The following is a 14,763-nucleotide window of genomic DNA, read 5'->3' on the forward strand; positions in this document are numbered from 1 at the left end:
GCACTGCCAAAAGTAGGCATAAAAAAATCGATATTTTAATTTTATAATTTAGAAGATATCATGATAATTCGTTTATAAAACTTTAAAAACAAATAGAATATTATTTTTTAAATTGTATTGTATTATTCTAATTAAAATTATGATGATAAATTATTTTTACGGTGAATGTTAAATATAGTAAAATAAAATTTTTCAGAAAAACTAATCTTACTGTTATTTCTACTAGTCTTTATTTTTCTAGACTACGAGGCCTAAACCCTCCAGAGCTAGAAACATTTTTTTAGAAGGAGGGTTCACACAAATAACATGGGTTTGGTAGGCCCCATGTTAACTCACATTTTTTTCTTCTACTTTACCCTTCTAGATCTATTTAAATCGTCATAACTATAAAAAATATGGATAGATTGCAGATGTCAAATTTAATTCTTAGACCCAGCCCCGGATTTAAAAGAGATATATTTTTGGCACATCCCAGGTTTTTTTCTTTTTAAGGTCCGATTTGGTTTTTTAATTTTATTGTTTAGTGGCCCAGTTGGCCCTTTTTTAATTTGGTCATTTAAAAAATTTGGGGGGTATTAAAGGTCATCGTGAAAATATGAGAAATGAATAAATGTTAAATAATTCATTAATCCTTGTCGCGGGTTCGTATTTTTTTTATATCAATAAGATACGAATTTCTAACATTATAACTGAGGCCTATTCTGGAGCAGGTCTGTGAGAAAATATTTAAAAAATCCTTTATTTATTTACCAGGCGAATAACTTCTCCTATTCAATGACCCTTCGTCCTCTGTTTCATTTTTAAACACATGACTTAAACATTTTAAATTGGCCGTGTCATCCATACTGAAACCCGAGCTGGTTGCACATTGCGAGGAAAAAAAGGATTGGGAAGAATTTAAGTTACGGTTGTGGTGGTAAGAAGCGTTTTTACGAAAATTACTTGTAGCGTCGCAAATATTGAGATTGCATTTTTTAGGGTGAATTTTGGAAGATAGGTTCGTGGGGTTATTAGTTGTTCCGTTGAAGTAGAATGACAATTCACTACTTCCCTTGCCGGAATCGACGCTCCTAAATATTCGACTAGAACTGGAATGTGAATCGTGAGAGGAGTATACTTTTGGTTTTTGATTGATATAAAAATGATAAAATAAACAAAGGATATTGTAATTTTTAATATAATATTAAAACTTGTTGAGCTTCTAAATTTTATTTTTATGAAAATTCAACGATCTCCAAATGCCAAAAGGGTAATTCCATATCAAATCGATAGCTTTAATGCCAGACCTTTTTGATTCCGATAAAATTTTACATATTGAGAGGACATTAAAAAAGTATCGAATCTAAAATTTTAGCCTTTTAGTACTCATAGTTCCTGAGATATCAATGGTCCAGATCTTTTTCCGAAAAATACGATTTTTTAAAATTGAGATAAGTTAAAAATAAAGAGAATCAAAAATAAAATTATGTCATTTTGTAACTCCATTAAAGGCCTTTTATTAATATTAAGGATTTTTTAAAAATAACATTGTTGCGGTTTTTATTTACGTTATAAATTTTAAACATGAAAACTTTAGGTGTTTCGCTTTCCAAATTTTAATGAATTTAATTTTTTTATTCACGAACATTATATCTATTCATGAAAAAAATTTAAACTTGGGACAGCCATAGGTTTTTTAGTTATTTTGATTTAAAAAAAAAATAAAAAAAAAATATTTTTCAAAAATAGATGGCGTTAATGCGCAAATCTTTTAAAGAATCTAAACACTTTATTATGCGTAAAGTTATGACATGGATGACATAATTTCCAAATGAGGCGGAACACTATATTTGTGATAATTGTCGTAAACGTTTATCACAAAAAAATATTGAAAATATAAATTCTGATAACGAATATGTAAATAATATCACCACAGCATTCACATCAATAGATACAATCAATATAACTTTAAATGAAATTGGAATATCTCTTTATATATAATTATTAACAATCCAAAATCGGATACAAAAGAATCTCAATAATATGAAATTACAAATATCGTAATTTATCTAAAAATAAAAAATATCAATTGTTGACCATTCTGCCTCCTAATTGGAGTGCAAATAAAAACGGAATTCAACGCTACATATCATATGGCATATAATTCCAAAATCATTTTAGAAGAAAAGAGGATTCTTTCAACTCCAAATCGAAAGCCTGCAAAATATCTCAGCAAAAAACAGTTGATATTGTTTAAATAAAATTTTGCAGTGATGAAGTTAGAAGGGTTTTACCAGGAATAAAGATGTCATATCTATCAATGAAAAGAGGGAACGAGTGAACGCTGGAAAAAAGTTCTTATTAATTTAAAAGAAATGTATAATCATTTTAAGGAGAGTAATTCAAACATAACAATTGGATTTTCGAAATTTACTAGCTTAAGACCAGAAAATTGTATATTAGCAGGGGCTAGCGGAACATATAGTGTATGCGTTTGTAGCATACACCAGAATATTAAACTTATGATTTTAGGCTGTGAATTAGCAACAATGACTAAAAATCGTGAAAATAATATTAACAACTTATAGAGATGTTATAGGCAAAATGGTTTGCAATCCCCGATTAGCAACCTGTTATTTTGGTGACTGCAACTAGTGTCCAGGCTGGACACTCTTAAAAGAACGCACCGAAAAATTATTTATAAAAAATGATATAGCTCTAACAGTGGGTTTCGGTAGAACAACTCTGGAGACTATTTCTCAATCTTCAGACGAATTTATTCATTATTTTTTCGATAAAATGAATATTCTAATACGCCATTCATTTATTTGTGAACAAAAAAGTTCATTTCACAATCCTTAAAAATAGTTTAGAAAATAATCACATCTAATTATTTGTGTCTTTTCAGAAAATTATTCCTTTATTGTCCAAGACGAAATTCAGGGTTATCACTGGACAACTTCGCAAGTTACGTTGCATCCATTCTCAATTTAATATAAAATAGGAGATTAAATAAAGAATCTAAGTTTTGTGGTAATACCGGAATCCTTAATTCATAATGCTGTTTCATTTCATTTATTCTAATCACATTTGATTCATTTTTTTAAAATAAATTCGACACTCCACCAGAAAAAAATCACTACTTTTCTGATGGTTCAGCAGGGCAATATAAAAATAAGAAAAACTTCATCAATGTTTGTTACCATGAAATCGATTTTGGTGTTTAAGCAGAATGACATTTTTTTATTACGGCACATAGTAAAAGTGCCTGCGACGGCATAGGAGGCACAGTAAAAAGGTTAGTTGCCAAGGCAAGCTTACAAAGACCTTATACTGATCAAATAATTACATATTTAAAATTTTATAAATATGCGGAAAAGCTATAAAAAAAGGTATAAATTTTTCTTATGCCACCATACCAGAGTATGAGGAAGAGATATAGTAAATCTATCTCAATACCTGGGACACAAAAAATTCACGCATTTTTTCCGATTGGTTTAACTAAGCTCAACACTAAACTATATTCTAATTCGCAGACATTTATTGTGGAGAATATAGTATATCCACGTGAGGATCTGTTAATCAATGAGATTAGAGGATATGTAACCTGTGTGTATGGTTAGAATTTGTACAAGAAGTGAATGTAATTAGAGATGAAATAAAAATTAATTTTCTTCACCCTTAAGGACCAGCAAATTATTTTGCTTATCCAGCGGCATAAGATCTCCTTTTCATACCAAAAATAATATTTTAACAATAGTTACATCAACGGCTACCGGGCTTACATATAATTATCGCAAAACGAAATTATCATGGCGTCAAAAAAACTCAATTTAATGAAAAACCGAAAATAGATAATATATTTCATGAATTTTAATTTATTTATTATATTTACAAAATTAATAAAATAATTTTACAAAAATTAGAATTTTTCAAGAAAAAAATTATTACAACCGCAGCTAAATCTTATTTCACGAGCTGGAAAATCTTATTACTTATGTTTATAAATGGAAAAAAGTTTTAAAAAATAATAATTTTAACAAAACGCGTTATTTTATAAAGGAGCGCCATCTATTTTTGAAAAAAAATATTTATTTATTTTTAATCGAAATAACTAAAAACATATGGCTGTCCCAAGTTCAAATTTTTTTTATGAATAGATATAATGTTAGTGAATATGAAAATATTAAATTCATTAAAATTTGGAAAGCGAAACACCAGGAGTTTTCATGTTTAAAATTTATAACGTAAATAAAAACCTTAACAATATTATTTTTAAAAAATCCTTAATATTTAATAAAAGGCCTTTAATAGAGTTACAAAATGATATATATTTTTATTTTATTATTTTTTTAACTTATCTCAATTTAAAAAAATGGTATTTTTCGAAAAAGAGTCATTTGTGGCACTCTTGACCATTGATATCTCAGGAACTATGAGTACTAGGAGGCTAATTTTGGAGTCGATGCTTTCTAATGATATTCTCTCAGTATGCAATCGAAATTAAAAAGGTCGTGTCGAAAAGTTATCGATTTGTTATAGAATTACCCAGAATTCATTCTCTTGATAGGCAAATTATAATTATGGTTTTGAAATTCATAAAAAAAATTTTAAAACGTTTTTTTAAAATAAACAAAATATTTTGAATCAAATTTAGTTTTACAATGACTGGTGCGCGACAAATTAGATTCGGTGTCATCTCCAATGGTCCCCGTCTCACTATCAACAAGATTATTCGACAAACCATCCAAATCGTGACGAAGCACAAATTCGCCTCCATTCTTAAAAACATCTTGTTTAAAATATATATAAAGTAGATAGAGATAATCAACATGTAAGGCCATCCCTTAAAAGATTATTTTTATATATAATTTTAATCATTAAATGTTACAGGCAGAAGTATATAAGCAAAAAAAACCTGTATCATCATTTGTTTTATCTTCTTTGATATTGCCTCGCAAAGTGGGATAAGATGGTTGAACAGAAGATTGTTTTATTTTGATAGCATCAAAGTTGACGACCAAATTATTCGAATTATCCAAATCAATAAAAGAGTTGGTGGGATTGAAGTTGGAGGAATCTACCAAATTATATTTTGGAGCATAGTAATTATTACAATTGTTGAAATGATTGTTGCCATTATCGGTACTGAAGCTTCTATTATGATAAGAGTGGTTTGCATTGATGCAACCATGATGAGTCGTTATGGGACGCTTGTACAAGGAAAGAGGTGGATGATTATTGGGGGGAATAGAATTGGGAGGGTTAACTTTTAGAGTAGTTGTTTTGTATTTAGTTGATTGGGATAGGGAAAGCAATTTTTGCATGGATTGTGGACTGTTGGAACCTGAAAAACATAGTGAGTGAATGTTTATAAACTTCTATAATTTTGGCTATTATTTTAATATTAGTAATAAAATTAGATACCTTAAAGGACTGAAGGTTTAAACCTTGTTATGTTTTAAAATTTGGTTTCGATGATTCAAATTATTACAACTTATATTTTTTGGGGGGATTATTCAATGAACAATATATTCTGAATATAATTAGAAGTGATAGTATATAATAAAACTGTGCACTCACCAAACATATGATTCCGGCTTTTGCTGGGAGAATAATTTTGACATTTTGGTTTATTGGTAGTTTTGTAATTGGTAGGCATCATGGTGCTAGTTCTATTAATTGTAGGGGGATTCATATTTTGAATACTGTTATTATTGGTACAACCCGCTTTATTTTGACGGTTTTTATTAGTTAGAATGGAAGGTGTCATTCTCGTCACCGCAAAGTGGGATAAAAATCCCGTTGGGTTGAGCTTGTTAAATCCTACGGCGCTCCTATTTTCGACATTTTTCAAGGCCCTTTCTCTTTTATTCAAGAATCCGACAGTCCTGATAAATTAATTGTTTACAAATTATAGTTACGTTAGTCTAAAGATCGTAGTCCAGTCTTTAATCCGGACTAAAACCTTATCAACCTAGAATACTCCTGATCGGCCAGGCTTTTAGGGATCGTTGCTACTGTTAGTCTATATTATGTCTTAACAATTTGCACATTAAAAAAATGACAAGTAGCAAAATGCTTAATACTAAAGTTCTAAATTATCTAATTTTTCTTTATACAAGATTTTACAAATGCAACCGATAAATTATCGAAATAATAAAAAAAAAATTAATTATCCAAACTAAAATACAAATTAGAATATATGAACCCATCTGTAGATGTGGGCTGGCCAGAATTGGATCCATCCCCAGCAGATAAGTTACGTGATCTAAGCCTTCTAGCCCTAGATCTTGTGCTAACATTGGACTCCTCCAAAGCGGTATTTGTGTTGTTAGAAGGCTCGCACTGTTGAGATAAACGTGCTAAAGCGCTTTCATCGATTATTCCATTCATACTTTCATTATTATGTAAAAAATTAAGTTACATCAAATTGTAAATTTAAAAGAAAACGTTATCATTTTTTTAAAATTACCTTGCTTCAATCTGTTTATAATAAAATAGTAGAGACCTGCAGAGGTATGTTCTTTTTCAGGTCTGAGTTTAAAATCTTTCTATTAGATTCAGCCTAACCCTTTATAAATTTTTTTTATTTTTCGGCCAGGCCTAGTTTATTAAAATTTGGTCATTCGAAATAATTTTGACTGTATTTTGTAAATGAAAGGGAAGTCAAAAATATAAGAATTCAAACTGGTTAGCCTGGATTTTGTTAATTTATATACGTGTTCAATAGAAATTTCGGAAATTATTTTCGTAAACTAAAGTACATTTAGGTTCTGTGTCCACATTCTAAAAGCCGGACTAGGCCGGGCATAAAAATTTAAAAGGTAGAGAGAAGACCAAAATAATTATAAATTATACAATTAAAATTTTATATATTTTTTATTAATATTATAATAATTTTTTTTTAAAAAAAAGATTGAATATAATATAAAAATTCAGGCGATAAATTTGTGCCTGAGACGAACCCTGAAGTGGCACTCTCTTTATCTAAATGAGAATCCAACGCGGAAACTAGGTAGGCCCTGGTTCTCCTGACTCTCCTCGCGTTCTCCCACATTTTGCGAGGGTTGGGAGGCGGAGGTTGTTGTACAAGAGCGGGACGCCAAGAATTAGTGTAGAATTCGTTGAGTTTGATCTCTTGATCTAGAATGGATTCATTATCATTAATTTTGGGTGTTTCCATATAGGCATTAACGTTATTTGAATTAAAATTTAAGGTTTCTAAGGAGGACGCGGATGTTCTGTCTTTTCGGCTTTTTCTCCTGACCATTTTAGATGAGATTGAAGTTATTGGTGGAATGGAAGAGAATACGTCACTGGAGCTGGAGTGATTTTTTCTCTCTAAATTAATACATTATAAAAATATTCGTGTAACAAATATACTCAACTCATACGCATAATATGATTCTTTCGAAAAGTATAAGCGTTTGTGTGGATGGAGATAATGGTCGACGATCAAACTTTTCCACGTCCAATTATAATGTATTAAATAATGATTCTCGATTCCAAAAATAAAAATACTAAAAAATATATCTCGTTTTCTATGAATTCCCGACGTTAAATTGTTTTATATTATGTGTTTTTTAAAGTATTTTCAAAGGATTAATTATATTATTCAATACCCATAAAACTAGCAGGATAAAAAAAATTATCATATTATATTTTTACCAATTAAATTGCTAAAAAGGTTTAGATCAAGTCATATTTTAACCAATTTATAGAGGAATTTTTTTTTAGAATTATATTATTCAATTCCCAAAAACGATAAAAAAAATCTTGAAAAAACGGTGAGCATTCCATTGGTCTGGTGATACATGATGTATGTGTGCGAAAATTTAAACTTACCCGATGCAATTTTAATGCCGTAGCCCTCTTTCCACCTTTTAAGACTGCTGAGAGCTCCAGCAAATTGCTTGTTGATATTAATGCCACCTTTGCTACCAGCAAGTTCGCCACTATTTAGCACTCCATTGTTATCAAATGTATCGCCAAAAAAAGAATTATTATGATGAAAGTTGGAGGTGTTTTTTAAGGATTCTTCGCAATTGGCGGAATTGGTAAAGGTGGAAAAAGAGGAGAAAGGAGGGAACGAGGACCAATTAAGAGTCATGCTAGAATTGGTTGCCAACGAATGGGCTCCGTACGTGTCTAATGCCTGTCGGAAATCGAAAGGAACTGAACACATATCAACTAAGATAGCGATCTCTTTGGATAACATTCGCATTTTGTCAAAGTTCACGATTGGTTCAATATCGATGTTGATAGTGTTGTTATCGTTGTCTGTGAAATGAGTATAGGGTATATTTATTAAAATCGAATGATTGGCTGAAATATTCACACTTAAAATATAAAAACAGTATCAACTATAAACAAGGGCCCCTAATCAGAATTTTGTAATTTCCTTTAAATAACCAGTTTGCAATAGAAACTATGTACATAGAAAAAGAAACGGTGGCTAGAAAATATATAAGCGATCCAATAAAAAAAATCATTAGTTATTAATTTATTCTCATCACGTGATAATTAATTATGGCTACAATGTAATGTATAATATACCCGTTAAGTTTGTTTCCGAGGTCATACGATCGAGAACTTCAGCATTAACCGAACTGGGTGGTAAGTATGTAGGGTTGCCTAAATGAATGAAGGTTAGATCCTTTTTGAAGAGAGGAAAGAAAGGTATAATGGGAGGGGAATGAATGACGGATTTTAAGGATGTCCTGTAATTAACCATATTCCGACTAGGATCCATAAGCGATTTGAGGTCTTCTAGCATACATCTAATATGAAATATTTGGTAAAAATGTCATAATAAAATAAAATATTAACGACATTTAAAAAAATTTATATTTGGCTTATTATACAAAAAACTTTTAGAAGAAATTTAGAAAGAACAAAAATGAGATCAAGGTAGTTATTATTCTTTAGGCCTAAAGGATTATTCGTTATTCGATTCGTATTTTATGAATAGGAATAATACAATTCGATTCGAAAATTCAAATCGAATATGAATAATGAGAAAAAATATTAACCGAAGAATGAATTTTTTCGATTCGAATTATTCAAAATTAGTACTATTCGGAATTATTAGTAAATATTCGTAATTTTATTTTATTTTTTTTTAAGTTATTATTCGTAAGTAAAAATATAAAGTAATCATTAAATTTTCCAAGTAGATCTTTTCCATTTTACTTTATTTTATTTTTATTTCTTCTTTTTTTTTATCTTCATAAGTTTTATTTTTTGATTTCATATTACTACAAAATATTTTAAAAAATTGCATTAAAGTTAATCTAGTTTTATTGTATAAAGATGTTTAAAAGAATGAAGGCCGCAAAGTAAAACAGTTAATTGTTTTATATATGATAATTTAATTAATTTTTTTAAATATTAATATTATTATATATATTTGTTCGTATAAGGTTATGAAATCTTTGAGTTTTATTTCGCTTGTTTTTTTTTGTAAATTTTGATACACTAATGACAATTAGCGTAGTTTTACTAGAATCATTAAAGGTATTTTAAAACATCCAAATCTGTTTATAATTTTTTTTTTATAAACTTTAGAATAATCGAATATTTGACGAATCGAATCGAATACTGATTTTATTTTTTGTACGAATACGAATAGCATAATTATTCGATACTATTATTTTTTTGTAGGCTTATTATTCATTAAGGTTAATAAATAAATCACTTCGTCTTTATCTTAGTTCTAATATTATTTATCTATTTAAAAGATGATTAGACACTCCCTCTGAACCCCATCTCTCCCCACCACCCATATCTACCTAATGCCATCTCCAACTCAAGTCTTAACATTTCCAAATCTTTCCTACCGCCAGTTGGTTAAAGGTTTTATACGCTTTCCTTAATTTATATTATGAAATCTATAATAAAAAAACTCCCCTTTTCATTATCACTATGATATTAATTATAAATCATCTCTTTAAAAAAACTTATATTTAGCCGGTACACGGGACCAAGTAGCTTCAAGTCGCGACACGGTGCTGTGACAAAGGCCGGAACAAATGGAGAAAGCGGAATTAAAATTATTGAGGGCTTTGCAGTGATGAGCTAGCTTTAGAAAAAATTTGACTTTCTTATAACGTTTAACCAAGCTTTTGGTCTCGGAGACAACCTCGTTGATGACCCAAAACATTTCTTTGTCAATAGACTTTATATGTGATAGATTTTAGAAAGTTTTTTTTTTAAATTTAAACTCCACGAAAAAATATAAGTTCAAACAAATACTATTATTAATCGTGAACCCTAATGACAAAATGGGGAATTTGAATACTTAAAGTAATTAAAAGACGCCATATATATTTTTTGATTTTCAATAAAAATAAATAGTGGGTTGAGAAAGGGAAATAAAATGACTTTTTCAAATTGATTCAGGTTCTCGGTACTGTAAAATGAACCAACAGTCCCAATGATGTCATCATCCATGTCTTCAAAAAGAGGTTTGTTAGATATGTCTATTCTACCGCTACTACAATCGCTAAAATGATTCATTTCCTTATTCGTTATTTCAGAATTTTGGGCTGCATTTTTGGTAATGTTGGTCTTATTGCTATGGCTTGAATCATTGAGATATCGCCGATTTAAACCGAAGAGATCATTGATGTATTCGGCGGCCTCGATTTTTCGGAAGCTATCGAAATCTCTTAGAGTTAATTGGACGGCCAATTCAAAACATTTGAGAGTTAGCAAGCTGACCCTGATGGTTTCTATTTTTTAAATTTATTTATTAGGAAAATTAAATCGAACAAATATATAATTGATAATTATTTTACGTCTATTAGGAACCATTAACCAAAATATTATTTCAAAAAATTTGTTTTATATTATAAAGTTGCCCAATTTAAGTAAATTGATGATATAAAATACTTGCAAAAAAAGGTATTCAAACCAACAGTAATGGTAGAGAGGGAGTATGGGTCATTCCATGTCAAATCAATCACTTTTCGGCCGACCCCTTTCGATTTTGATGAAAAATCGTAGGCTGGTTATATATGTTCCCATTAGATTAGAAACAAAATTTTAACGGATTAGCAACTATATTAGCGGAGATATTCAGGGTTAAAGGTCTAAAAAACGTCTTTTTTTGCTTTTTACTGATGTTAAATAACTAGTTTTTAATTTTAAACTAAATATGATCAAATATTGAATATAATATCAATAGCTAAGTTAATAATTTATGATTATGGCGAAAACATCAAAATTAATTTTTGATAAAATATGGGTCATCTTATGGTCAGTTGAAAACTTGAAATTAATATTTCGAAATGTATATGATCTCCGATTTTTAATTTTTTTAAGAAATATTATCCGTTTACTATTTTAAGAAATATTATCCGTTTACTATTTTTTAAGAAATATTATCCGTTTACTATTTTTTTAATAATTTCTTCAACAATTAGCATGGCTGGATATTTATTTTAAAAAATATTGCGATTTTTATACTTTAAAAAAATAGATGGCGCTATATATAATAGTTTTAATATGTTAAAATTCATTTTTTTATTGATTAAAAATATTTTAATGTATATATATCATACTAAATCGATTACAATGTCCATTATATATATTTATTTGTAATTCAGATCATAAATTTTTAAAATCTTCACAAATTTAGCCTAATTAAGATAGTTTATAAATTAATTAAATCTTACTTCATCTAAAGGAACACAAAGCCTGGCTAGCTTGTGAGATTTCTTCAGGAGATAATATATATGTTCGACCGGTGGGAGTAGAAGGATTGACCAGCGAAAGAATATGAGATTTAGGTAACACTAAAATATCATCTTTCAGGGGAAATTTAAATGAGGCTGAAGGTCCACAAGGGTGTAAAAATCGGATTTTTACTTCTTCATTTGTAACATATTTATCGATTATATATCCTAACCACCATTTAGCATCATATACACATGTTACATATCCATAAATATTTTTAAATATAATTTTTTCATTTAAAAACGAAACTTGTTTTATATTATATTTTTTAGAATTTGAATATATTTTGGTTTTTAGTCTATTTTGATCAATGGGAATAACCCCGTGAATTTTTAAGGTCCCATGTATGGGCAGCACAGAATTAAATCTTTTGCGAAGGGCTAATTCCCCTTCGATATATTCTTGATTGGATATATATTCAAATTGAATTCCATTAATATTTTCTTTAGCATAATTATATAATTCTAATGGGGTTAGGATTTGATTTTTATTAGGCCTTTGAAGACTAGCTCTGGCAACTAATCTTTTGACAGTTCCCCCGATACCGTCACATGCATTTTTGCCGTGAGCAGTGGCAAAGAAATGCCATTCGGCAGGAATATTAAAATCGTATTTATGAAGGCATATGTTCAGAAAATTTTTGCGATTCTTGTATTGAGACGCGGCTCCATCTGAAAAATATATTATTTTTTCTGGTTTAGAATTAAATTTGGCTGTTAAGAAATTAATAAATTTTTTTTGGTAAAGGTGGACTGCACTAGTATTATGGTTTAATAATTCGGATATAATAACAAAATTTATATTTTTTAAATCTTCTCCAGATTTATAATATGCTACAAATGGATGTATAGTGGCCTGCACGTTGTTCCAATGAAACCTGAACTTCATCTTGTAAAATGAAGGAATAATTTTCAGAATAATCTAGAATTGTTAAAAATTCCCCATCTTTTAAATTTTCTTTGGAATTCTTCAAAAATAAACTTTGTTGTTTAGCTATAAACGAGTGACGCAGTAAAATTTGAACTTTTTCTAATAAATAATCGATGAAATCATCAACGGACTTTATAATAGTTTCAAGATTTGTTCTATCCACCGTGATCCATTGTTTAAACGTGACATATTCTATACGATTTCTCTGAAACAATTGGTATAATTGTCCCTTAAGAGATTCTATACCAGGGCATTGATCACAATTTGTTAAATAACATTTTGGCTGAGATGGATTACAAATAATTTGCGCCAATAGATAGTTGTAAGAATTTATACAGTAATCTTCTCCTGCTGTAATTTCAGCTATTACATTTGTCATTAATTTCACATTCTGATGAATAGCGCAGACACAAACAGTGTAAAATACAGTTTTTTGGTCTAAGTTCGGCAAATTTAGAGAATCCAATTGATATATTTGGGTATTCTTCCTTAAACATCTTGAATATTTCTTTAAGATTATTTAATATAAGTCTTTTTTGAACTGGTTCTTTCTCGCCTTTAACAGATACACAATCTTTTATTCCTGGCATGAGTCGGCTTATTTCATCAGAACTATAAAAATCCTTGACGAGTTTAAATGTTTTTTCGTTTAGTGTCTTTCCTGCCTTATGTTTTGGAAATGAAAGAATTCCACTTTCTTTTACCATCATTTTAGATTTTCTTGCCATGTATGATGTTACGTTGAATTCCTTTTAAATTTTATTTACACTCCATCTTTGAGGCAAAATTGTAAGAATTTGATATTGTTGATTTTTTGATAATTTATCAAAGTTATCCTTTAATATAATAAGAATTTCCTCTTTCATTGGACTATCAATCTCGGAATCAGATATTTCTAAAACCTTACTTTTTATTGCCTTTTCAATCTTTTGAATTTTATTTTTAGGATATTTTTTCTCCATTAAACGTTTTCTTTTAATTGGTGATTCTCCAATATTGTGTAATGTTTCATTAATCGATTCAAAGGCATCCTGATTATGGGTTATTGGGGATATAAATTCTTCGGGAATGTGTGGACCAATTTTACTTAACTGGTATCGGCACGAATTACATATTTTTTGTTGAAGATATAAATGATTATTTATATTAAGCACCCATCGAAGAACTGGTCTTAATTTTTTTTAAAAATTTTTATGATTAACTTTATTCAGTGGATTGCAACATTTTATCTTATCTTTTAAGGGTTTCATTTAAAAAAATTTATTTATTTTTAAACGACAAGTAAAAATATTTATATGTAAAAGATATGAATCGGTGTTTGTGAAAAAATATTAAAGAAATCAATTTGTATTTTTAGCAACTGTGATTTATCGATTAAATTCTCTAATTAATTTTGCTAATCAGTTTATTTTTAATAATTTTAAGAAAAAATAAAAACAGCTGACTTACTTTTTTTAATTTTTTCAGTGTTAAACATATGCTCAAAATTCAAAGACTGATCAAAAATTTTATAGAGAATGCTCAAATTCATTTGATACCCAAAATTTTATAACTAGTTAATTTTTTGTTAATTATATCGCTTAAAATTTTTTAAAAAATCTTTGAAATTTTCTGGTTAATGACAATTTTATAACATTCTTGGTCTTGATGGGTATGACTTAGTCTGGAGGGGGGGGGGGGTGGAGGGTAGGCCGGGTAATTATATGATTTTCAATTTTTCCCTTAATAATTTTCCTGCACTCCTTTAATCCTGCTTTTTTGTTCGCATGTTAGTCGGATTTTTTAATTATTTTTAATTTACATTGAAATATTAAAAAAATTATTAAAATTTTTTATCCTGCGAATATCTCAGGGGAATAAGGTTTACAAAGTTATATAATCGAATTTTATGATATATTATACATTAAAATATTTTTAATCAATAAAAAAATAAATTTTAACATATTAAAACTATTATATATAGCGCCATTTATTTTTTTTAAAGTATAAAAATCGCAATATTTTTTAAAATAAATATCCAGCCATGCTAATTGTTGAAGAAATTATTAAAAAAATAGTAAACGGATAATATTTCTTAAAAAAATTAAAAATCGGAGATCATATACATTTCGA

At 28.7% G+C, this 14,763-nt stretch overlaps 1 protein-coding gene across 1 annotated transcript in view; it reads right to left on the bottom strand.

Moving 5' to 3' along the window:
• Positions 1–14,763, bottom strand: part of LOC135925140 (uncharacterized) — a 53,410-nt gene that overhangs the window by 1,860 nt on the left and 36,787 nt on the right. Inside the window, exons 22-31 of the mRNA XM_065460342.1 lie at positions 10,366–10,715; positions 9,942–10,159; positions 8,539–8,762; positions 7,828–8,262; positions 6,948–7,323; positions 6,191–6,376; positions 5,563–5,870; positions 4,898–5,326; positions 4,643–4,771; positions 751–1,116 (exon numbers count right to left, since the gene is read on the bottom strand). Coding sequence (XP_065316414.1) covers positions 751–1,116; positions 4,643–4,771; positions 4,898–5,326; positions 5,563–5,870; positions 6,191–6,376; positions 6,948–7,323; positions 7,828–8,262; positions 8,539–8,762; positions 9,942–10,159; positions 10,366–10,715 — 3,021 coding nt within the window. The remainder of the gene's footprint in view (positions 1–750; positions 1,117–4,642; positions 4,772–4,897; positions 5,327–5,562; positions 5,871–6,190; positions 6,377–6,947; positions 7,324–7,827; positions 8,263–8,538; positions 8,763–9,941; positions 10,160–10,365; positions 10,716–14,763) is intronic.

This window comes from Gordionus sp. m RMFG-2023, chromosome 2 (assembly GCF_954871325.1).
Source record: "Gordionus sp. m RMFG-2023 chromosome 2, tfGorSpeb1-WG-v2, whole genome shotgun sequence".
NCBI lineage: Eukaryota > Metazoa > Nematomorpha > Gordioida > Chordodea > Parachordodidae > Gordionus > Gordionus sp. m RMFG-2023.